Source organism: Pagrus major, chromosome 6 (assembly GCF_040436345.1).
Source record: "Pagrus major chromosome 6, Pma_NU_1.0".
Lineage (NCBI taxonomy): Eukaryota > Metazoa > Chordata > Actinopteri > Spariformes > Sparidae > Pagrus > Pagrus major.
This window is the reverse complement of record NC_133220.1, coordinates 10,340,921-10,364,103: the sequence shown is the minus strand read 5'-3', so window position 1 is coordinate 10,364,103 and position 23,183 is coordinate 10,340,921. Positions and strand designations below refer to the sequence as shown.

The 23,183-nt window shown below is 40.6% G+C and overlaps 1 protein-coding gene across 1 annotated transcript in view; it reads left to right on the top strand.

Moving 5' to 3' along the window:
• pacsin1b (protein kinase C and casein kinase substrate in neurons 1b) overlaps positions 1 to 21,431 on the top strand; it is a 30,283-nt gene extending 8,852 nt beyond the window's left edge. The window contains exons 2-10 of the mRNA XM_073468793.1: positions 13,288 to 13,413; positions 16,246 to 16,402; positions 16,492 to 16,727; positions 17,257 to 17,412; positions 17,908 to 18,083; positions 18,166 to 18,286; positions 19,000 to 19,124; positions 19,521 to 19,717; positions 21,095 to 21,431. Of these exons, the coding sequence (XP_073324894.1) occupies positions 13,354 to 13,413; positions 16,246 to 16,402; positions 16,492 to 16,727; positions 17,257 to 17,412; positions 17,908 to 18,083; positions 18,166 to 18,286; positions 19,000 to 19,124; positions 19,521 to 19,717; positions 21,095 to 21,204 (1,338 nt within the window). The 5' untranslated portion in view covers positions 13,288 to 13,353 and the 3' untranslated portion in view covers positions 21,205 to 21,431. The remainder of the gene's footprint in view (positions 1 to 13,287; positions 13,414 to 16,245; positions 16,403 to 16,491; positions 16,728 to 17,256; positions 17,413 to 17,907; positions 18,084 to 18,165; positions 18,287 to 18,999; positions 19,125 to 19,520; positions 19,718 to 21,094) is intronic.
• Positions 21,432 to 23,183: the final 1,752 nt, after the last annotated feature.

Genomic DNA, 23,183 nt, shown 5'->3' with positions numbered 1-23,183 from the left:
CAATCTGAAGACATCATTCTGGGAAATTTTGATGAGCATTTTTTACAATTTTGATGACATTTTAAAGACTAAACAATCAATGAGTTGTCGATCGATTGATTGATTGATTGATTGATTGATAGATAATTTATGTAATTGTTAGTAGAAGCCCCAAAACCGAGGACATACATTACTTACAAGGCAACTTGACCACTGAAAGTTTGTTCAGAGATGTAGTGTGTTATGCTAGTAGCGGCTAATGTAGCCTCGAGCTGTTAGCCACTGGGTGATGAGGAGCTACACAGGTCTGGTAAGCTTACTTGTTTGTAACTCCACACCCCCAGATTTTTTTCATTTTCAAAATTGCAATCTTCTTAATCCATGAAAAAAAGACAGGATTAGATAGAAACACGGTTAGAGTTCCTCTTTACGTATTCACAAAGGTTTCTCAGACATACCCTTTGATGCCCTCTGTATATACAGATGAATATGAATAAGGTGTGGTCGGCCGCTTCACTTCTCATTTATCTTCTAGTTCTGTTATTGATCATCTGCGGCTCTATTTCCTGTGTGTATAATTGGTCTCCAAGTTAGGGATCACCTTTTGCTCCTTCTAGCCAATAAGACATTAACGCTACTGTATAAAGGCTGTAACTGCTAAAATTAGTACCACTGTGGATGTATTGAAGTTTGCCTGGGTCCAGAACTTGTGTATTATTGATGCTGCATGAATATTGTAGAGAAACAGGAATGAGTTCCACTTATTCTGCCGTCTGGCAGCCGAGGTTTTCAACAAATCGTCGGTGGCTGCCGAAATGTTGCTACATGAATTTTAAGTGCTTTCTCTTGCTGAGTTTTTTTTATTTGCTTGGATCCGGCATAGACACCTTTTTTCTGATCTGAGCGTACTTCTTTTTTTATTCATACAGCTACACATATTTTTACCCGGTAAATTGCTCAACTGCAGTCCTCTACTGCTGGCTGTGAAGCAACACGATGAGAGCAGCTGAGGGTTAAGTACTTTTTATCAAGGCGAGGCGAGAGCTGCACGGATTCTCTCCCTTCATTCACATTTTATTTACCTGCAACACTTACGTTTGCAGAGAAAACCAAAGCAGATAGTCCAGGATGCTTTACAGGGCTGAATTTGTTTACCAGGGACCATCAGTGGTGATATTAATAACTGTGAATATTGTTTTATGTTTTGTAAGATTACATTTCAAATGAACTCGCTGATCTGTGTTTCAGTCTGCGAACACAAACTAAATGTGTTTTGTGCTGCTGGGATTGGCTGTGACATTTATTTTTTACCAAACTGCCCTCAGGATGTAAAACACATTATACACAAAGTTCTTGCCCGGGTCTGTAGCGCTTCCCACTTCTATCGATCCATTTGTCACACAATCCAATTGTCTTGACGGTGACGTGAGATTACATCAAACCTTAAAGAATTTGTCCACGTGAGTCAGGCTGGTCATCTCCTCTATCTGTTTACACAGCAGTGTGAATTATTGATGAATGGGGTTCTATATATAGGACCTGAATCTGATGAGGGCAGCAGCAGCAACACAGTTTGTCCTGAGGGAAAGAAAAAGTGCTGCATTTGAATAATGGAGCCGAGATTTCACCGTTGCAGGAGTCGTTTGTGCTCAGGGCAGTGGGAGATACGGTGGATGTGTTTCTCTGTGTGTTTGTGAAGGTACCTGAAGATGTTATAGATAGTGGAAATTATTAATTGGTTGTTTTTCAAAATATACAGAAAGTTTCTGCGCGACTGTCAGGCTGCATTAGAGGCAATATATTTGTTTGCTTGCTGTGTCGCCTCATTTTTATGAACTGTTTTGGAAATGTCAGCAACACTCTGTGTCTTTTACCTTCACTGTGATGGATGAACTGAAGCACACTGCTGTTTCACTTTCGTCATTTTATAACTCTTATATGAAAGTTTTATAGTTATTATATTTCAGTCTGACTTACCAAAACCTAAGTGACACGTGGTAGCAGTTGTACTTTTGGGCAAGCTTAGCAGGTAAAATACTGTCACAAAGAATCCACAGCGGTGCTTACTGTAATGGGGCAATGACTGGAAATTATATGAGTGAATAAACCCAACAACAAAACATAAACAAGCAACTAGTTTACCGTTTCACAGGAATCCATTACAATTTTTAAGAATCCATTCGTAAAGTCCCTTGTCTGTGCTGGGTTTTAGAAGAAAACTTGCAACACTAGTGCAAATACAATACTTGCATTTTGTTCCCAAACGACAAAACAAGACTTTTGAAAATGACTTAGTCTGAGTCTCTCTTTTTTTTTTCAGTTTAAAGGGGTACAATTTAGTATTTTACTGCCATAAAGATGCAGAACTCACAAGAAACACACAAAAAAGGAATGGTCTAAATTGAAGCAGGAGAGGCCGAAATATCCCGAATTTAAGACTTTAGTATGGGTCGACCTTCATTTCCCATAATGCAACTTTCTTGTCTGTCATTTGACCCCCTTTGCCTCCTAAATATCCTTGTTGTTATCAAAGGAATAAGTAAAGAGGACTGAAAATCTGACCAAGCTTTAAGTGCCAGTTTTCAGTACTCGATACCACAGACATAATTCACTTAAAGCTGAAAAAGCATTGAGATTTAACACCCATCATCCTGGCTTATGGGTTCTGTGGAAGGTTTGGCCTCAGCTGATAACAACTACACATTGATAAAATGCCCAAACTACTGTGTTAATGGATATTTATTAAAAAAAACACGTGAGCTGTGATCCGTAGCCAGCAGTGTTGTTCTTCAGTCAGGTGTTGAATACAGCAACAAAAAATGGTCTGTATCTATCTCCTGTGGTGGCACAGCAGACATTTTTCGTGGCTGTGTTTTAAATGCTAATACGTGTTTAATCAGTTTGTCTTGCTGCACCTGCTGAGATTTAATACTTCCCTGACCTAGTTAAAAATCTTTGAATATGGTTGTTTTTTATTTTGCAGTTACTTCTCTCGCCGCCAAATTCAATGTGAAGAACCGACTTTGAACCAGTTTCTCCTTTATTTCCTCCGAGAGTTTGAGGAGCTCTGTAAACAAAATAGTACAAGGTAGATTGTGAGCAAGAGCTTAAATTTTTATTTAAAGTTCAGCTTCAACTTAAAACTGTTGGGACAGGTTTGCAGCTTTATGTGTGTGTATATTTTGATTTCACACTGTGTTACAGCAAACACGTAAGGTTTGTTTTGTTTGAAACAATATACTCACGTATATATTTGCCATATTTCTGCTTTTGACAAGATGTTAGAAGGGCAAACAGCATATGTAGGCAGTGTCAGTTTAGTTGAGTTGAAATCTTAGTCAGTAGAGGAAATACATTTCAGCAGCCCAGCCCAGGGGTTTGTGGTTGAATACAACTTTATGATGTCACTTTAATCCAATCAAGTTGCTGTGAGCGGGACTGAAATATCTCTCTGGATGGGCTGTAATGGCAGACATTCAAGTGCAATAACTTTTAGTGATTGCTTAACTTCTCATTTGTCACCAACATCAGGTCATTTTTTTTTATTTACTTCCATTTACACAGATGATACACATGGTAACATTACAGTTGTGCAACATCAGCTTGTTAACATTGTCATTTTGAGCATGTTAGCCTGCTGGTGTTAGCATTCAGCTCAAAGCACAGTTACTACAGCCTTACAGAGCTGCTAGACTGGCTTTAGATGTTTAATTATAATTAATCCTGATTCTGTATGTGTCATAATCTTATTTATTTCCATCTATCAAACCCTGCTGCTCTGCTTCCTGATTTCCAGCTTATTTTCGCCTCGCTTGTGAAAGCGCTAGTGTAACAGCACTGATTACAGACTGAAGCACAGTCGAGTCTTCATCGTCACTGTCACGTCACCAGTCTGTCCTCCACTTCACTTGTCCCGTTCGCAGCTCAACACTCCACACAGAGCAGACACACAGTCGTCCAGTCAGCTCTCTCTGTTGACAGTAACATCATGTCAGTCTGGTTGGCGAGGTGATCGAGCTGCAGCCGAGATGGTGACAAAGGTTTCCCTCTGTTGTTTTTGAACACACAGGATTTCTCGAATGAGGGCCGTGCTTTAAACAATGCTGCTGGTGAAATGCTGTCCTCACACAGTACAGCTGTATAGCTTAACTTCTGCTCTAATCTTTATGACATCTTGTCTACTTATTAATCATTTTATGGCTGCCATGTCAACAGTGCAGAGCTGCTCTCTGGCCTCCATGCAAATTAATTACAGCTTACGTATATCTACCTCAGGGTCACCTCCACCCTTCTTATGCTCAGCTTGATACTGACATAATCCCCTGGTGGTTAGCCCCCCACCCCGCTCGTCTTTTAGTGGAGCTTACTGAAGGAATTTGTGGTGTACTGAGATGGAGACTCTTTTATTATCTGGACCACTGGACCGAATCTTGAAAGTTTCTCTCATCCCACCTTCTACAGCTTTACTTACCTCTGGTCCTTCCTTCCTTTTTCACAGAAAAACATCCAGACTAAGTTAAAATAAGCAAGTAAGCTATTCCAGAGTGCATAAATCTGAAGACCTCAGCTACACTTTCTTATGAAAAACTGAACGTAGCTTTTGTAAAACAATGAGGTAAGCCTGGCAGCAAAGTTAAGAAGCCAACTTTACCTCAGTCACCTCTAAACCTTTCTGTCATCACTCATTTTAAATGTCAGTGTAGCAGATCACACATTTGTGTCACTGCAGCAGCTCAGGAGTAGCATCAAGAGCAGAAATTAAATAATTACTGGTATTTTATTCTCATTCAGATGTCAGACAACAAAAAATATCTAAACGTTAACAACTAAATCAGAGGTTTGGCTGCATTCTAATGAAGTACATGTCATCACAGAAAGAAGGACAAACTCAGAACAAAAGTTTGACCTGCTGAAAATTGTAGTTGCACTCCTGACCTGATGTGCAAGAGACTTAAAGGAACAGTTGACCCAAAAATGAAATTCAGTTATTCATTAATTCAATTAATATCATTATGTACTTCTATGCAGATGGAAAGTCAGGTTAAGTTTTTTAGTCCACAAAACATTTCTGGAGCTTCACAGCAAAACAGTGTTGAAGCATTCTCCTCAACAACTGAAGTAGATGGGGACTTGTTTTAAAAAGTAAAAAACCAACAAAGACATTTTAACGCTCCATACAGGTCATCTGGCATAATCCAAGTCCAAGGTTCCAAATGGTTTTGAGAAGACGTTATTTACACCATTTTCTAGGCTGAATTTTTCACCGAAGCTGCCAAACTAAATCCATTAGAGCGCACCCCTTATAATGTGGATCCACAATCATGACCACGGTGCTTCCTCTGGTATAATCCACAACTTTCGATAATGAAATCATCACAATAACCATTCTCATATGTATTGAACTGGTCTTAATTGAACCAAATTGGTGGAAAAGTGGCTTTAGACGCACAACTATGCAAACCAAAACATTAAATGGATCCAAAAATTCCTTTTGTTCCCTCCACCAAGGAGGTTATGTTTTCACCGCTTGTTGATTGGTTGGTTGGTTTGTCAGCAGGATTACACAAAAACTACTGAACAGATTTCCGCGAATCTTGGATGGAGGATGGGTCTCGGCCAAGAATAGACCCCATTAACTTTTGGTGATAAAGAGACAAATTCAGGATTTTTTTTCGTATTTTCTTTAACATTGCGAGATGGGCGTTTTCCACATTTTTGTTATTTTCTCAGGGAATAATGCATGGATCTTGATGAAGAAAATCCGGTGTATTTAGGTTGCTGAGTGAGTACAAACTGGGGTGTTACTACGCGTAGGTTTGCGCTCTACTAAGTTCTAGTTTAGGGATTTTAATGTAGATAGGTATCTTCTTGACCAGGTGTGATTGCATGACGATCCCACACAGAAGTGTCAGACTCAACTCGTGTTTCAGGAAGAACATACGTTTTTCTGTTTGTTTCCCAGCATTTAAAAAAAATATGCATGACTAATAACTTATATTAATAATACCGACTGTGCTGCTTTTATAGACATGCAAAAGTTTCAATTTTCTGGTGTTTACCAAACTCTGACCATTAAACATCTCACACACCCACAGCATCTACAGCGCTGTGCATTAACAGCAGCAGCACCCCACCTACTCAACCCCCTCCTCTGCTCTCTCCCTCCTCTCTGTCCCTCTGGCCTGCTGCTCTGTCTGAGCCATTCAAGCAAAGCACCACAGGATTATCCCTCACTCATTCAGAAACACACACACACACATGCACACACACAGTCTCCTCCTGCACAGTGCTCCGGGCAGGAAGATCTCAGATCACAGATTAGTGGTCCTCTCGCTCTGCACGCTGATGCTCCGTCAGTCAGAGAGGACGCAAAAATAAGCGAACGGGAGGGGAGAAGAGGAGGCGAGGAGGAGAGGGGCTGACTGCTGGAGGAGCCCACGTGTCTCTTTTCTCCTAGCTGCAGCCTTAGCCGCTGTTAATGGAGGACCGGGGGTAAGCTTTTGTTGCTGTGGCGGGGGGCTGTGGTCTCCCTCTTTCTTGCCTTTGTCTCGGGGTTTGACGTGTTGATGCTCGCCGTGGTACGAGCGTAGGTGCTTTTAGCTGCTTGTGCACTTGCTTTACAGGGGATGGGGATTCCCCGTGTTCTTTTAGTGTCATGACATGTTTGTGAGGATGTGGATGTTTGACCGAGACTGCAGGTTGTGCTGATGAAAGAGGAGAAAGAGTGAAGAAGGAATCAAAGCGGTGCGGTGGTGACTAAACCTCGGAGGGTGCTGCCAATGTTTGGGTTTGTGCGTGTGGGAAGGTATTGTTTATCGACAATGACTAACTCACTAGAGAGTGTACTCTAAATGAGACATTCAGTCAGATTTAATTATTTCTGTCTCTGTTTTATTGCGACTTTGATTAAAAAAGTGGAAGAAGCCAGTCAGTAGCTGTTTCCCTAGACCACGATCTGCCTTTCTGCGAGCCAAGCAAAGGGCTATCCTGAACAAAAGCCCCCTCTCGGCATGTAGCTAATGGATTAACCAAGCATGATAAACATCCACTCATGCCATGCTCCACGCTGCATCCGGTCGAGGCGTTTGTTTGGCCCAAAGCTGATGGGTTGGAGATTTCCCTCGATTAACTGGATTTTGGCTTTCGGTGTCTCCTCACCTCCCTCTATCGTTTCATCTCTGCCTCTTCATTGTCACAAGTGTTGCTCCATCCTTTAGACCACGGTTGACCCAAATACCCATGCAGCTCCCACCCCTCCCCCCTAACCTCCTATCAAAACGCATCAGTGCTCCTTCTCTTTCTATTGTTTCATATGTGTGTCTTTCTGCATCAAATCAACAGCTTTGGCTTTGTGAGATGTTTTTTGTTAATTTATGTGACAACCAGCTAACAGTCAATTTCTGATCAGCTGGTGGCCTCAGTCGAGGAGGTTGTTCAATGAAACATAGATGTACATTAGGCTACATTAAGGGCATCCCAATTGCCAGAAAAAATGGATGGATGTGTTGAAACTTAACATTTCTTTGTGTTGCAACTTGATTTTTCTCGAGGTTCTGTTTTCTATTATGTTGTGACAAAGCTGTGCTTATGCTCAGGTTAGGTTTAGGCACAAAAACGACTTGGTTAGGGAAATTTTCCCGAGGTCTTCTTAAAAATGTCCAGTGGTTTCTCACGTACAAATGTTAAAAGGTCCCCACCTCCTGGACATGAAAGTCAGGCCATAAACATGTGAAACTGATAAGACGTGCTTTGTAGAAATAAAATAAAACCACAATATTTGAGGGAATATTGACATGAAAATTTACCGAAAAAATATTTTTTGTTTAGAACTCACAATAGCTTCTCATACTCGACCGGGTGTTCTGCTTGAGGTTGTTAAAATAAGTGTGTTGTGTTGCCCCCTTTTGTTGTACCAGTCTTCTTGCACTTCTTACATATTACTGTTTATTGTGTATCTGATCTTTTGTAACCGATACCACCTCCACACTGCCGAAGTCAACTCCCTTTTTAGAACTAACTCCTCCAACCATGCAGCCAGTAGCAATGGTTCTTTCGCTTTCAGCCAGGGTTGTTGTTGCAGTGTGTGAGGGTACAGCATCATTACATCAACAAGTCAGAATATTGCCATTATCATGATATAAATAACACTTTATAATAACATAATTAATAAATGGTACATTTATAGTTAATTAAACTTTATTTGATAGTTATGTAACTGTTGAAGAACATTAAACTACACAGTATTTATTAACTATTTACAAAACATTTTAAACATCAGTTGCAACTTTACAATAAACAATTGCTAAATAAATGGTTTATAAAGCATTTCCTGGTTTTTTAAAAGTGAAATAACTATTAACTGAAGTTTAATTAGCTATAGATATACCACTTATTAATGATGGTTATTATAGTGTTACCCTTTATGTTGTCTGTGCACTAAAAATGAGGCTACCGCCAGCAGCTGGTTAGCTTAGCATAAAGACCGCAAGCCTTGCTATGTCCAAAGATAACAGATATCTGCCTACCAGAGCCTCTGATTAACAGTTTATATCTCATTTGTGTAATCTGTACACAAAAATGAAGTGTTGAAACAACCAGCTTTTAGAGGGGGTTTATTTGAGGTTGCCAGCTCACCTGGAGAGGAAGGTACTGCTCCCTGCCAAGAAAAAGTCTGGCACATAAATCTGCTTAAACCTCAGCTTGTGGTTCCTACAGTTTTTGTACAGAATAAACAAACAAGTTTTTAGAGGTGCTGTGAGGCAGATTTTGTGACCTTCATACAGAGTCAAGTTATCTGTTTCCCCCCGTTTCCTGTCTTTGTGCTCAGCTAAGCTAATACACATTAAAGCGGTGCTGATCTTCTCATCTAGCTCTTGACAAGAAACTACTTAAGAGCATTTACCAGAATGTTGAACTATTCCTTTAACACAGGAAGTTTGTCATTCGTCAGAGCTCGGATGACTCATTCTCTCAGCATACTTTGGTTGTTTTGTGAAGCACTTTGGTAGAAATGACCTCGCATATCCCAACCATGATTACAACATCAAATCCCTCTCTAATGCCTTCACATTCTCATCTGTTTATTGGTATTTTGTATTCCAGCAGCGGCTCAGTGAAACTGGTCTGCAGCTGCATCTGGCATTTCACCGCGCTGATAACAGTATTTTCTTATAACCCTCCTCGTTATTTTGTTGTTACCTCATGTTTGTCATCCAGTTCATTTGCATCTTCGCTTTGCATCTTATCTTGATCTGCTCTTCTCTCTGTTCGTTGGGTGGTTTGTGTGTTTGTTTTGTTTGACGCATCTGCCTCGCCTGCACACCTTCATATCGTACATCTTACTTTTTGTAACGCATCATTTTTTATCTCAGTGTTGTATCACTTCCGTGATTTATGCCTGTGCAAATATCTCAAGTTAAGAAACAATATCAGGGCTTTTGTTGTCATATCATAGTGGGATGGTGCAGTTGAAAGTAAGGGACTGATTAGAAACGTCTGTTGAGCTCATGTACAGGTGGGAAGCTCTGATAACCAAGACTCAGAGCAGAGATCCAGGAAATTAAAAACCCAAGTTACCTGGTTTCCTCCGAAGTAAATCCCTGTGCAGATAGCTACAGTAATCCAAGGGTCTACTTTCTGTTGTTGCTTTTAAGTCAGACTCAAGAAACGAATATTTAAAATGATTTCTGTGAAGTAATATACGTAATCGTATCAACAACCCAGTCTCTCTGGTTTAATAAAGCTGTAGTGATAAACATCATCAGCTGTGTCTAATTACCTCTTTCTTAGAGCCCATCATAATTTCCGTACGCTGTGCGAACATTTGGCAGTGTAGTCACTTCTGAAATTGCAGTTTGGGCTGTGAAGTGAACCTGAATAATTGGAGGTGAGCGCCGCGCTGATGAGCTGCAGCAGCAGCACCGGGATAATGTTTGTGTTTTCACTCGGTGTCTTCACTCACTCACACAGCCGTTATTTGTTTTTTGTGACAACCAGTCCCTGTGCAGACAGATATACACAGATAGAGAACATGTAAATGGCTCCATTCAGGTTGAACTCTTTGTGGTTGTTTTGTCTATTTGTAGTCGTCTTGCATCTCTTTGTGCTGCTGAGGTCGTTTTGTGTCTGATTTTGCATCTCTGTGGTTGTTTTGTGTGCCTTCATAGTTGTTTTGCATCTCATTTCACATCCCCTGTTGCATCTCTTTGTAGTTGTTTTGTCTTTTTGTGGTTGCTTTGCATCTCTCTGTGGTCGTTCCCATCTCTCTGTAGTTGTTTTGCTTCTCTTTGTGGTTGTTTCAATTCTGTCTGGTCGATTTGTGTCTCTTTGGCAACATTGCAGTGTCTCTGTAGTTGTGTTGCATCTCTTTGTGGTCGTTCCCATCTCTCTGTAGTTGTTATTTGTCTCTTTGTGATTATTCCCGTCTCTTTGCAGTTGTGTTGCCTCTCTTTGTGATTATTCTCGACCCTCTTTAGCTGTTTTGCTTCTCTTTGTGGTTGTTTCAATTCTGTCTGGTCGATTTGTGTCTCTTTGGCATCGTTTCAGTCTCTTTGCAGCTCTGTTGCATCTCTTTGAGGTTATTTTGATTCTCATTTTGCATCTCTGTTGTAGTTGTTTGATTGTCTTTTCAACAACAAATGTTAAGAGTCACTTCAAACAGAGGCTCCGGCCCAGCTGCCACTGGACCACAGTGGATCACGGCTGCAACTAACGATATTTTCATTATTGATTAATCGTGCAATTATTCTCACAGTTAATCGATTAATCCTTTAGAAAATGTCAAACAAATTGCGGAAAAAAAGCCCAAACTGACGTCTTCAAATGGCTTCTTTTGTCCAACAACAGCCAAAAGCCTGAAGAGTCATTTACTATCATTAATGACAAAGAAATCAATCAATTCTTACAATTAAGAGACTGGATCCAACAAATAATTGACATTTTTGCTTGAAAACTGACTAAAACAATTAGTTGATGATCAAAATAGTTCTTTCGATCAACTAATCAATTAATCCACTAATTGTTGCAGGTCAGTATGGTTCTGGATGGATGGTTTTGGTTTATTCTCTCTCTTCGCCCGTCATTTTGTGTCCTAATTTCAGCATCGTCATTAGCAGTCGTGTCACAGCTATTAATTTCCGCAGCAGAATGAGGTGTTCCAGTGAGGCCTTGGGATAATGTTAGATGACTTAAATGGAGGAAGATTACTCTGCAATTAGGCTGCACTGTTCTGACAGCGGCTGAGTCGATGCCGCTGAAAATTGCTATCCAGTCATTAAATGTATTGACAGAGTCATCTCAGGAGAGCAGAGGGAGAAATAACCGGAAGCACTCACAGTGCAGGTTGTGCAGCTTATGAGGTTGATTATGGTTTTGTAAGTACCGGAGCCTGTCTGATATCAGTATGTGGAAAGTATTGTGCAAAGTAAAACGCTCTGCTGATGGCAGTCAGTGATCTCGTCACCTTCAGGTTGGACTTTGTACACGTGTGTATTAGCTTGTTCAGCTGTATTATCTACATTATCTGTTTTAGTGCTGCAACTAAAGGTTTTTTCCACCATTAATTGTTTAGTCTATAATAAAATCTGATGTGAAAAGTGTGTCAGATTATTCCACAATGACTTCTTCAGATTGCCTCTTTTGTCCAACCAACAGACTCTTCATTTACCATCAGAAATGACAAAGGAACAAAAAAGCTTTCCTTTTATATTTTTGACTGATTTTCTTTAGACTAATTGATTAATTGACTAATTAAGCGCTGCTCTAGTTTGTAGTAAAAAAGAAGAGTAATTGACATTTTTGCCTGAATAATGACTAATGAGCAAAATAAGTCGGCAACTAATTTTCTCTTGTTCCGATTAAATTAATCGTCTAATCCAAAGTGCTGTATCTTAGTCAACTGGACTTGTTTCAGTTTCTAGAAGACGTTTCACCTCTCATCCAAGAGGCTTCTTCAGTTCTAACTAACTGGAGGGGAGTTGCAGGCTTTTAAACTCTGTGTGGGAGTGTCCTTACAGAGTCGTTATGGACGCTTGTGGGCTTTCATGTGGGTTGCTAGGGCTAGGTGAGCCCAGGTGTGAATGGCTGTTAAGCTGTCTGGGGAGGGAACTCAGTACTGCATTGTAGTAATCGTCTAATCATTGCAGCTTTAGTTGTGATTGTTGGCGTAATTCTCTTGATTTAAGGAAGATTAAATTAAAGCTGACTTTGCTCAACTTTTCACAGAGCAAAAACACTTAATTCAATGCAGTTTTTTCCCATTTTATATCATCATTTATTGAATATAAATGTTTTCAGACTGTTGTTGTTGACTGGTGTTACCTTGAGCTCTCGAATATATCAAGGGAACTTTTTTTTTTTTACTATTTTCTTACTATTTAATAGATTGACTGACATATTATGGATTAGTTTATTACACTGTAGAATCTGACAAAGTGACAAAAACCGATTTACCCAGTGAAGAACACTTATAATTTTAAGTTGTTTAAACTTTTTAGCTTGTGCAACTGAAATTTTGTCGTCTGCTTGTCAATTCTGAGGTAATCGGCTTCCTGACTTTTCGTAAGCAAAGTCAACTTTTAAATTTGACATTGCAGTTGTTCAAAAGAAAATTAATAGCTACTATTAAATTAAATGCCAGACATTCATCGGTTCCAGCTTATCAGTTGAGAATTTTCCAATGTTGTAAATTGAATATTTTTAGTTCTTTGACTGTTGGACAGATGAAATGAGCAATTTGAAGACATCATCTTGATCTTCAGGAAAGTGTGGCATTTTTCACAGTTTTTTGACATTTTTTAGACAATTAATTGAAAAACAATTGGCAGGAAAATAGTTGTTGGTTAGTTTCGGCCCTCGACAATATTTCATAGGTTGATTTCAGCAATGAATATGCCATTTGTTTGTCAGCCGTAGAGTGGTGTTATCTATTGTTCTTTAAAAGCAGTTAATGTTATAAATGTGTGGTTAATAATCTCATGCATAAACCTTTAATGCCAACTGCCTTCTTCTTTTTACATAATCATTTTACATCCACATTAAAATCCGTGAAAGAGCATAAACAAAGTATTGAGATTAAGACTATGATGTCGTGATCACATTAGCTGCAGGAAAAAGGATTCAATCTGTGCGTGATGAGCTGAAACGCACAAGCTTGTTTAAAACGACAGCGTCATAACTGCACGTGTTCAAGTTAAACGTGTATGATTATTGTAGTGAATGTAGCCCGAGTCACCTTATTCGACAGCGCCTTGCAGCTCATTAGCATGTTTATCTCTGTTTACACTCGTCTGTGCTCGTTTTCTCTCGCAGTGCATGAGGAGTGTTACTCTGCTGCAGACCGCCACAGCCTGAAGCCATCCTGCCAAATCTGGGACCATGTCTGGAGCCTACGACGAGTCCGCCATTCAGGAGGAGACCACAGACAGTTTCTGGGAGGTGAGACAGCAGGGAACAGTCTATGACAGATTAAACCTTAGTCGGAGCTGACGCTGCCGAGTGATGAACTCTCAATGAACCTGCTTCCCCTGGGAGGTGAGAGGAACGATGAGGGGCCTCGTTTATCAACTGTGTGTGGGCAGAGGCTCGCACGAAAACGCATGAGCTCAGGATTTGTCGAAGTGCGATCGATCACCGATCTCTGAGCCAGCACAGATCTGCTGGTGGCACTCACGACAGCTTCGGTGCCAATATGCAACTGGTAAAATAAGCGCAACAATTAAAAACTAATGATGTACTCTTTTGGTAAAGCCAGTAAATGGTTACTCGCTCATTGTAGCCATCAGGGACTTCTCACATATGATTTCCACTTTTTTTATATCTGTGGAGGACTCTGAAGTGGCACTCTGCCTCCTCCAATGGCACTGATGTCTCTTTTGTGAGCTGTAATTTTTTTTTCCCAGCACATTCATGGCTTTGTTTCTCTCCTGCTACAGCTCATATTAGAGATGACTCTGTTTGCAGCACCACCTGACTTCATGCTGTCTTTTTTGCTCTATGACAAGCCACATTTGAAATCACCAAATTCAACATTTCAGTTAAAACGAACCTCCATTCCTGTGCAGACAGTTTTTAAGCACAGAGTAGACAATTTTTTTCTAAAAGAGGCCTGAGCCTCTGTGGTTGAAGTTAGCTTCTACATAACTAGGTTCTTGAGCTTGTTAAAGGCGAGTAACTACTGTATCTGTCTCGTACCAAAGCATTGACAGCTACACCATTCTGGGTTTTTAATGTACTTCATAACTTGACTCATCCACTCATTCTGGCTCCTGTTTAAAGATAGGAAGAGCAGACAGGCGTGCATCTACTAAATGTCACAAATTGAAGAGGAGCTAGAATGTAGCATAAGGGCTTAAAAGGGTTGTGATATAAGATGGGGTGAGTCCATTTAGGGCTTTCAAAACAAACAGCCCAACCTTAAAATCAATCCTAAAGCATACTGGAAGCCAGTGGAGGGAGGCTAGAAATTAAGTAACATTGTCCCTCTTCCTGGAACCAATCAGGAGCCTGGCAGCCGCATTTTGGGCCAATGTCAGGCAGGACAGAGGCGACCTGTTGATCCCACATAAAGGGAGTTACAGGAGTACCTAAGTATTTCATTTTTGATGACAGGTTAATAATATGTGGAGTGTAAGTAGCAGAGGAGCCACACTGTGTCCTGACCCACAGGCTCGTTTCTCTTTTGTCTGACCAGTCCAGAACAGAGAAATTGGAACTTGGAAATGTTTGCTTGTAAATCAACTCAGCCGATCATTTAACCAAATATTGGCAGATTGTTATTTTGTTGATTGAATAATTGATGTATTGTTTTGGTCTAGATGACTAGATACGTTGGACTGGATTTCAACAACCGTTTCTGAGCACAAAAAGCCTCCAGTAATTCGAGCAACAAGTTCCTGGAAGTCCATTCATTATATATGAGAGCTGGTGACTATTCGCAGTGTTCAAACCAGGAAAAATGTTTGGCACATCTTCAGCTACAGATAATATTGACTCCCATGTCACGGCATGTTTAGATACTGTATGTGTGACGGATGGACTCAGCGAGTATTTGAGACAGAAAAGACGAATCATCCCATCACACATTCAGGGTTTATGTATTGTAATTTCCTCTCAGACTCGGCTGTGTTTTCATCCTCCAGCCGGGCAGCGTGCTCAGGAATCAGCTGGAGCAGCAAAGGTGCCTGTTTCCAGCACACGGTCACTACATCACAGTCAGTCGGTGCATTACAGTAGAGCTGCTGCAGTGCTGCCTGCTGATCGCTGACTCGGCTGGCTGCTGCTGAAGAGGAGGGCTGGTGTGGAATACAATCATTTGTCCTCCTGCTGCTTTCATTTAGTCCACACTCGAGAGTTGTTGAGTGCCATTTTCAGGGTAAACATCGATCACACATTCAGCAAAGATACAGTCCTTTTTTTTTCTCTGCAACAAAGGTGTAAAATAAACGCAGTAAGCTGGGATTTTATCCAAGTTCTCTTTCTCTCTCAGTCTCTGGGCAAAGCTCAGAACTCTATGGGAGGTTTCTGCTCCTGCGTCCATGTAGAGTTGTAAATTATATGACAATAACCCACCCTCTGCTTTCATTGCGTAACTCCACACACAGCAGCGGTCTCTTCCCTGCTGTTCCCTCCTGCTTGTTCAATGCATCACCTGCAGGCTGAGAGAAAAGTCCCTTTTAAAAGGTGGCACCTCCTGCACGCGATGATCTCTTTAAACAGCAATATAGTTTACAGCACTTTTCTCAGGAACATAATACAACCATAACGCCTTCTGAAACCATTTATTCCAACAAGATGCAACTCTTAGTCACCTCTTAATTTTCAAAGCAGCAGAAGGGTTTTTAAAAATGAGCAGAAATCTCAAATTTCTTTCTTTCTCCACGAACAAAAGTCTGGCTTAAGTATCTGCTACCATACCACCAGACTACAGAGGAGCTTCTTTCCTCAGGCTGTGAGGCCCTGAACTCATCCATTGTTATAACTTGATTATTGTTTATTAATTAGTCTGTTTAGTTTTTGTTTTTTGTGTGGATGTAGCTTGGGAATTACAGGCAGAAATTTCATTACACAAACTTGTATTATGTATTGACAATTCAACAAAGCTTATGGACCATAATGTCAACCTATTCTCGTAATATATTTAATTTGAGAAGCTATGTTTCGTTGAATCCAAATCTGACCCCAAGTTAAGTACCAGGGCACGCCCAGAGGCTTAAAACAATTCACTGTTCAGAGAACACAAAAAATGACTTGTTGTTTTTATGTTTTAAGGTCGGGAACTACAAGCGTACAGTGAAGCGGATTGACGATGGTCACCGGCTCTGCAGTGACCTGATGAACTGCATCCAGGAGCGTGCCAAAATTGAGAAAGCCTACGCCCAGCAACTGACCGAGTGGTCCAAGAGATGGAGACAACTGGTCGACAGAGGTGAGCAGTTTTCTTTTAAATAACAAATATGTTTGTTTTTTTTTATCTAATGCTTCACTTGACTTACTTGCCCTTCATTCCTCCTGCAGGGCCTCAGTACGGCACAGTAGAGCGAGCTTGGGTGGGGATGATGACGGAGGCGGAGAAGGTGAGCGAGCTTCACCAGGATGTGAAGAACAACCTGATGAACGAGGACTTTGAGAAGGTGAAGAACTGGCAGAAAGACTTGTACCACAAACAGATGATGGGAGGATTCAAGGAAACCAAAGAGGCAGAGGAGGGCTTCAAGAAGGCCCAGAAACCCTGGGCCAAAAAGCTAAAGGAGGTGAGGACGTGTGTGTTTTTACTCATCCATTCAGGTGTAGACACATTTTTAGACCCATTTAGCTCATTTCAAAGGGTCAGTTCAACCAAATAATCAAAAAAAAGTTTTATTTGCAGAAGTTTTGAAATATCGATATTTAAGACTGCCACAGATTGAATCTGGGGTGCTGACAGCTTTGAAAAATTGAAACACAAGTCAACAGTAACCGGGACATTGTGTCTGAGAAGACGTAGTGCTGTTGAGTTTTTCCAAGATATTTTTTTCAGTGACTCGAGCACTAAGGAAATTATTTTCCCCTCAAGTTGAACTGCGATTGCAGAAGATATTTCACACATAAAACTTATAAGATCCGCATGACTAGATGCCAATAGGGACAGACATATTTTTTGTTACCCAGGGGGACTTTTGATTAGTTTCAGCCCTGATTTATTTATGGGGATTTAATAAATGACGATTCCATGCTTGTGTATATTTTTCGTATGTGTTGATTTACAAAACACACGTGCTTTATGTCATCTTGTTCTTTTAGCTCGAGGCTGCTAAGAAGTCCTATCACATGGCCTGCAAAGAGGAGAAGCTGGCTTCCATCAGGGAGGCCAACAGTAAGGGAGAGGCCTCTGTGACAGCCGACCAGCAGAAGAAACTCACCGAGAAGGTGGACAAGTGCAAACAGGACTCCCAGAAGGTGAGAACATCAGCTGCTGCAGCTCCAACAGGCCTGCTGGGGATCATCATTATGCAAATGTTGTTTTCCACAATCAAGCCAAAAGCAAATCAGCTCAGAGGCTATTTTGAGACGTAGAGCTGGTTCCTCTGCACCCTGGGTGTTATTAAGTGTTATTAACGTGTCGTAGCTGTAGTCAGCATAGCACTGTTAATGTGTGACTGAATACCACACCTCCCCCTCTGTGTTTCTCCCTCACGACTCCAACATTAGCTGTTCTCTGCTTTGACGGCCTTAACCTTTACACTCTTGAGCTTAGATTGTTTCTTGTGCTTGAATACGCACTGATAGTCCATCCGAGGTTAATGGGGTTCACGTTTGACCACAGAACTGAAAAACAGCAACACGTGGACTAGAAATGTGCCTTTAAAACATTATTCAGCCCTACTTGAGAGTGACACATTATATATCATCAATATTTCAGGCTGTTAAGAGTCTTTTTTTTCTTGTGTGTAGGCCAAGGAGAAGTATGAGAAAGCCCTGGATGAGCTGAGTAAGTGCACTCCAAATTACATGGAAAACATGGAGCAGGTGTTCGACCAGTGCCAGGAGTTTGAAGAGAAGAGGCTGAGCTTCCTCAGGGAGGTGCTGCTGGACGTCAAACGCCACCTCAACCTCACAGAAGACCAAAGGTTTGAGACGTTTGAACAGTTAACATCACGAGACACAAGCCAATCGTTAGCCGTACGCTAAACCCTCGCTGTCTTCTCACAGTTATGCTACAGTGTACAGAGAACTTGAACGCACCATCACATCAGCCAGCGCACAGGAAGATCTGAAGTGGTTCAGCAACACTCACGGCCCTGGCATGCATATGAACTGGCCACATTTTGAGGTACAGAAACACAATAACTAGCTACAGGGTTAAGACATTATCAGCACTGGAGACCTGCAGCATTCTCCTCTACTGTCCAATCATTAAAAGGGATAATTTGACATTTTGGGAAATGCGTTTATTTGCATTCTTACTGAGAGTTAGATGACAATATTGACACTTTTCTCATGTCTATACCCTAATGAGGTTACAGCTACAGTAACAGCTGGTTAGATTAGCTTATCATTAAGACTGTTGACATGAGGAAACAGCTAATTTACATGTGATATCTCATTTGTTTAATCTGAATATGTTATGTTCTAGACTATTTCTTGGCCAGTATTAGTCTCTGTTGGTGCCTCCTCACTAAAGATGGGAATCACAGAGTAACTCACGATACATGCAAAAAGCAGGAAATCATTTTTTTTTTATACTGCATTGTAGTGCCACTGTATCAGTAATGCATCATAAGAGGAAACAATATGATAAATTGCCACATAGATTTTTTTTTCCTCACAGTAAAGTCAATACTCTAGGAAATTACTTATTCGACAGGAGATGGGGAGCATTTTTCCCAAAAAGTTGAACTATCCCTTTAATGTTACACCTTTTAGTTTAAAAGTAGCGATGAAGACAAAGAATACAAACAAATACTCTTTCCAGATGGAGAGCTAAGCATTTTGCAAAGTGGATTTGCGATCCAAAGTTAACAGGTTTCGCCTCGTGTTTTTCAGGAATACAACCATGACCTGAGTCATAACATCTCCAAGAAAGAAAAGTCAAAGAAAAGCAGTGATGGAGTCATGCTGACCAACGTCTCATCAGCAGTAGATCACGCTCAAGCTGGAGACCGGGGAAGGTAAAATTAAACACAAATATATTTATTGACTTATTTAATAGATGCTCTTATTAGATCTTCTCCTACATGTTTGTCGTAACATTCTCAAATCATCAATTTATCTTTGTATACCTTCCTGTATGGTGTCTGGTAAATGTTTAATATTTGTTTGTATTCATATCATTTTGCAAGGAATTTTGTTTTGTTTAAAAGTGTTTTATAAATAAGTAAGTATAAATAAGCTTCACTGCGACAATAGTGTTATGAGCAGTGATAGAAGAAATGATTCACAACAAACTACAACACTAAAACACCATAAAACAGACACATAGTCACAGCAGAATTAGTATAAGAACATCATAACAATTTTCTGGTAAGACTGAAAAATCAATGTTGACTGAAATGTGTAATCTTTAGTGTCAGCAGCTACGAGAAGAACCAGGCGTTCACGGCCTCCACCGAGTGGTCGGACGAGGACCAGACAGCTCCGAACTCAGGCAACGACACCAACGGAGGATCGAACCCCTTCGACGAAGATGTGGGCAAAGGTGTGAGAGTGAGAGCGCTGTACGACTACGACGGCCAGGAGCAGGACGAGCTCAGCTTCAGATCAGGTGAGCACGACAGTCAAAGGATCAAAAGTCTCTTACAGTGAATCCCTGTCAGCACAGTTATGTACGACGCGTACGGTACATAATGTCAGAGGAAAACTCCACAGTAAAGTCTTTTGAGTGTCTGTAACTGTTTTGAATCCTTGAATCAACAACATCAGGGATTACCAAAAAATATCCACTAACTTTTTGTTGTCAATGTCAGCAAATGTAGTCGGTGTGACGAGGATAAACATGCACCGACAACAAACAGAAGCTGTTTTTTTAGCCATATTTTGGCAAAAACATAAGTTAGGAGTGAATTGTTAGCACTTAGGTTGGGTGATATCACAATAAATACTTCATGAGACAAAAGAAACACTTAAGAATCAATAAGAAGGATTGCTTTATGGCAATTATTTTGTGAGCCGTTTCCCTGTTTCCAGTCTTTATGCTAAGCTAAGATAACCAGCTGTTATATCATCTTTAACGGACAGATTAGAGAGTGGGATCTATCTTCTCATCTGACTCAGCAAGCAAGCATATTCGCCTTCTTTGCAAAATGTCAAACTATTTATACAATACTCAAGATTGACCAGAGACAGACGTACCTGTCTGATTACTGTAATAAACAGAAGCAGGCACTGGAAGAACACAGTCTCCACGGAGAAAAGCCTCAATATTAAATTCAATATACTGTTGCAGAATGTCATTGATATTAAAAGAATAGAACATAGGACAGATGAGGTCTCGGATATCACTGCACAATCAGTAAAAGTAGGGCACAGGTACAGTTCATAATGATAAAGGGATCGAACAAAATAAAACAAAGAAAAATATAAAATAATCCCAGTATTTATTCCCCAAAGAGACACAGAGGGAAAGTCATTCTCTCCACTGAGTGAGAAGAGGTGATTATCTCGATAAGAATGACAATGGTCGGAGGGTTCGAGCCTGCATTTCGTAATTGTTTTTTCTACTTGCGGCTGTAAAAATCTTTGAAAAAGGTATGTGTCGCTTTTACTGAGACCTTTAAGAAAATACCTAAGGTATAAAAAAGTGGATGAGAAACAGATTTCATTACCAGAATCTCTGCGACTAAAGCCCCACTCCTTTTCAAAAAGGCTTAAATTATGGACGAGACCAAGAAATACTGTATGAGCATGGTCCGCCAAGGGTTAGGGTTGCCTTTGATGATGCCTTTAGTGTTATGTCTTTAAAAGTTTTATTATGGGGCAAATGTTTGATAGTGAAAACATGGGTTTTTGGTGGAGTATTCCTTTAATCTTCTTGCTGACAGTTATAAAATCCGTGTTAACTTTGACTTTGTATTACAACAATTAGAACTGTCTGACACGATGTCCTCCTGTTGTACATTTCTGTGTCCTTTCTCTGATACAGGGGACGAGCTGACGAAGCTGGAGGAGGAGGATGAGCAGGGCTGGTGTAAAGGTCGCCTAGACAGCGGCCAGCTGGGTCTTTACCCGGCCAATTACGTGGAGCCGATCTAACTGTTCCGGCTGAGGACGCTTGTGTCATCCGAGGGCAAACCCAGACTGAACCGTCCGGTCATACCTGCACATTGCCAGAGACTTGAAAGCAAAGCTTCCTCTTGCTGTCGGGCACAGTGTCTTCATCTCAGCACTCATCACAGAGAGGACTGTTCAGGATCACATCATCATCTCCAAATACTGCAAACTGAAGCAACATATTATAGCCTCTTTTGTGTGTAGCTGTGTTTGATTTCAGATGTGATGCTAACACGCCATACAGTATTTTACTCTCATCATAATATTGATATGGTTTCATCGGTTGTGCCTGGATAGTGAGAATGAGCTATGCATTGTGCATTTCATGTATATATTTTAATCTTTTTTTACAGTCTGGATGCTTGTACAGTTGTGTTCTCATTGGATACAGTGTTTTCTTTTCTTTGTGAAATATTTACATGTTTAGCATTTCAGGAAAAGTTCAACATTTCGGGAAATAGGCTTCCATTTCGTCTTGAGTTAGAAAAGAGGATTGATATCATTCTCTTCTTTGTACAGTAAATACGAAGCTACAGTCAACAGCTTAGCTTAGCTTAGTTTAGCCTCAATACTGCAAACAGGGAGTAACAGCTAGCCTGGCTCGCCTGAAGGTAACAAAATCAACCCTATCAATCTCTAAAGCCCAAAAAAATGTAATAGTTATATCTCTTTTGTTTAATACAGAGAGAACGATGCTAAGCCAACTGAATGCTAGCTCTAGCTTCATATTTAGTGTGTAGAGATGAGTGGTATCAATCTCCTTGTGTTAACTCTCCTCGTCTCAGCATATTTCCCACAATGTCAATCTGTTCCTTTACAGGAAAATGTGTAAAATGACCTCACCTTCATGCTGATGGAAAAGTCAGGTGAAGTTTTGTAGTCCACAAAACATTTCTTGAGCTTCACAGCAAAACAGCGTTACTGAGGCTCGGTAGGAGGAAGTGTCTAGGGCGCATGCTCTATGGGCCGCACAACACGGAAGATCGAGGTATTTTCATATCTGGGAAGTCGAGGTTTTTTGGCTTCAAAACGCCACTGAACAGCTTTCTAAAGGAATGAAAAGGGCTCTGCCTTCGACACTGGATCCAGATCTTATTATAAGTCAATGGTGCGCGCTAATGCTTTTAGCTTAGCAGCTACACTGAAGATTTTTGCTTTAAAAGGGGTGTAAATGACGTCTTTTCAAATCAATTTAGGATCTAGGGGCTTTTGGAGACTTGGATTACAGCAGACGAGCTGTATGGAGCCATTTTATGTTATTTTTTTGGTTGTATTTTACGTTTTAAAACAAGTCCCCATCCACTTCTGTTGTTTAGGAGAATGCTGCAACGCTGAAGCTCCAAAAATGTTTTGGGGACTACGAAAAATTCACCCGACTTTTCCATGGACATGGATGGAAAGTCAGAAATTCAGATGATGATGGATTTTCATTTTTGGGTGAACTGTTCCTTTAATGCTTTTAGTGGTTTTCCTGCTGCGCTCCACAGCATGTCACAGAATTAGCATTTTTTGAAACGAGATAAAAGTCGCCGAGCAGAGCTTCTCTTTGAAATGGAAAAAAGGATTGTTTACATTAACCTCCGCTGTCCCACCTGTCTCTAACAAGGTGCCTGTTATAACTATTACCTGTCGTTTAGTTTCTCCTGTTTCTCTTTACTGTGTTAATAATGCAGGCGCCAAGAGCCGAACCTGCTCGGAAATATAAACTCAGAGCTGTTTTGTATGGAGATTAGCTTCATTTCGCGACCAGGGTTTTTATTTATTTTTTTAATCCCTGCATTCAGTAAGACTTGTTTACCCTGAGTGAGTGTCATTGACTCGGCATTATCAGCTTCCAGCTCTTATCTCTGTGATTATGTGCATGCTGATGCTCCCACACACTGTTTATCGCTCTGATCTGAACCGATCCAGTGCATGTCCTCGATTCGTTTCCACCAAATTATTGACAGTTTCTCGATCGA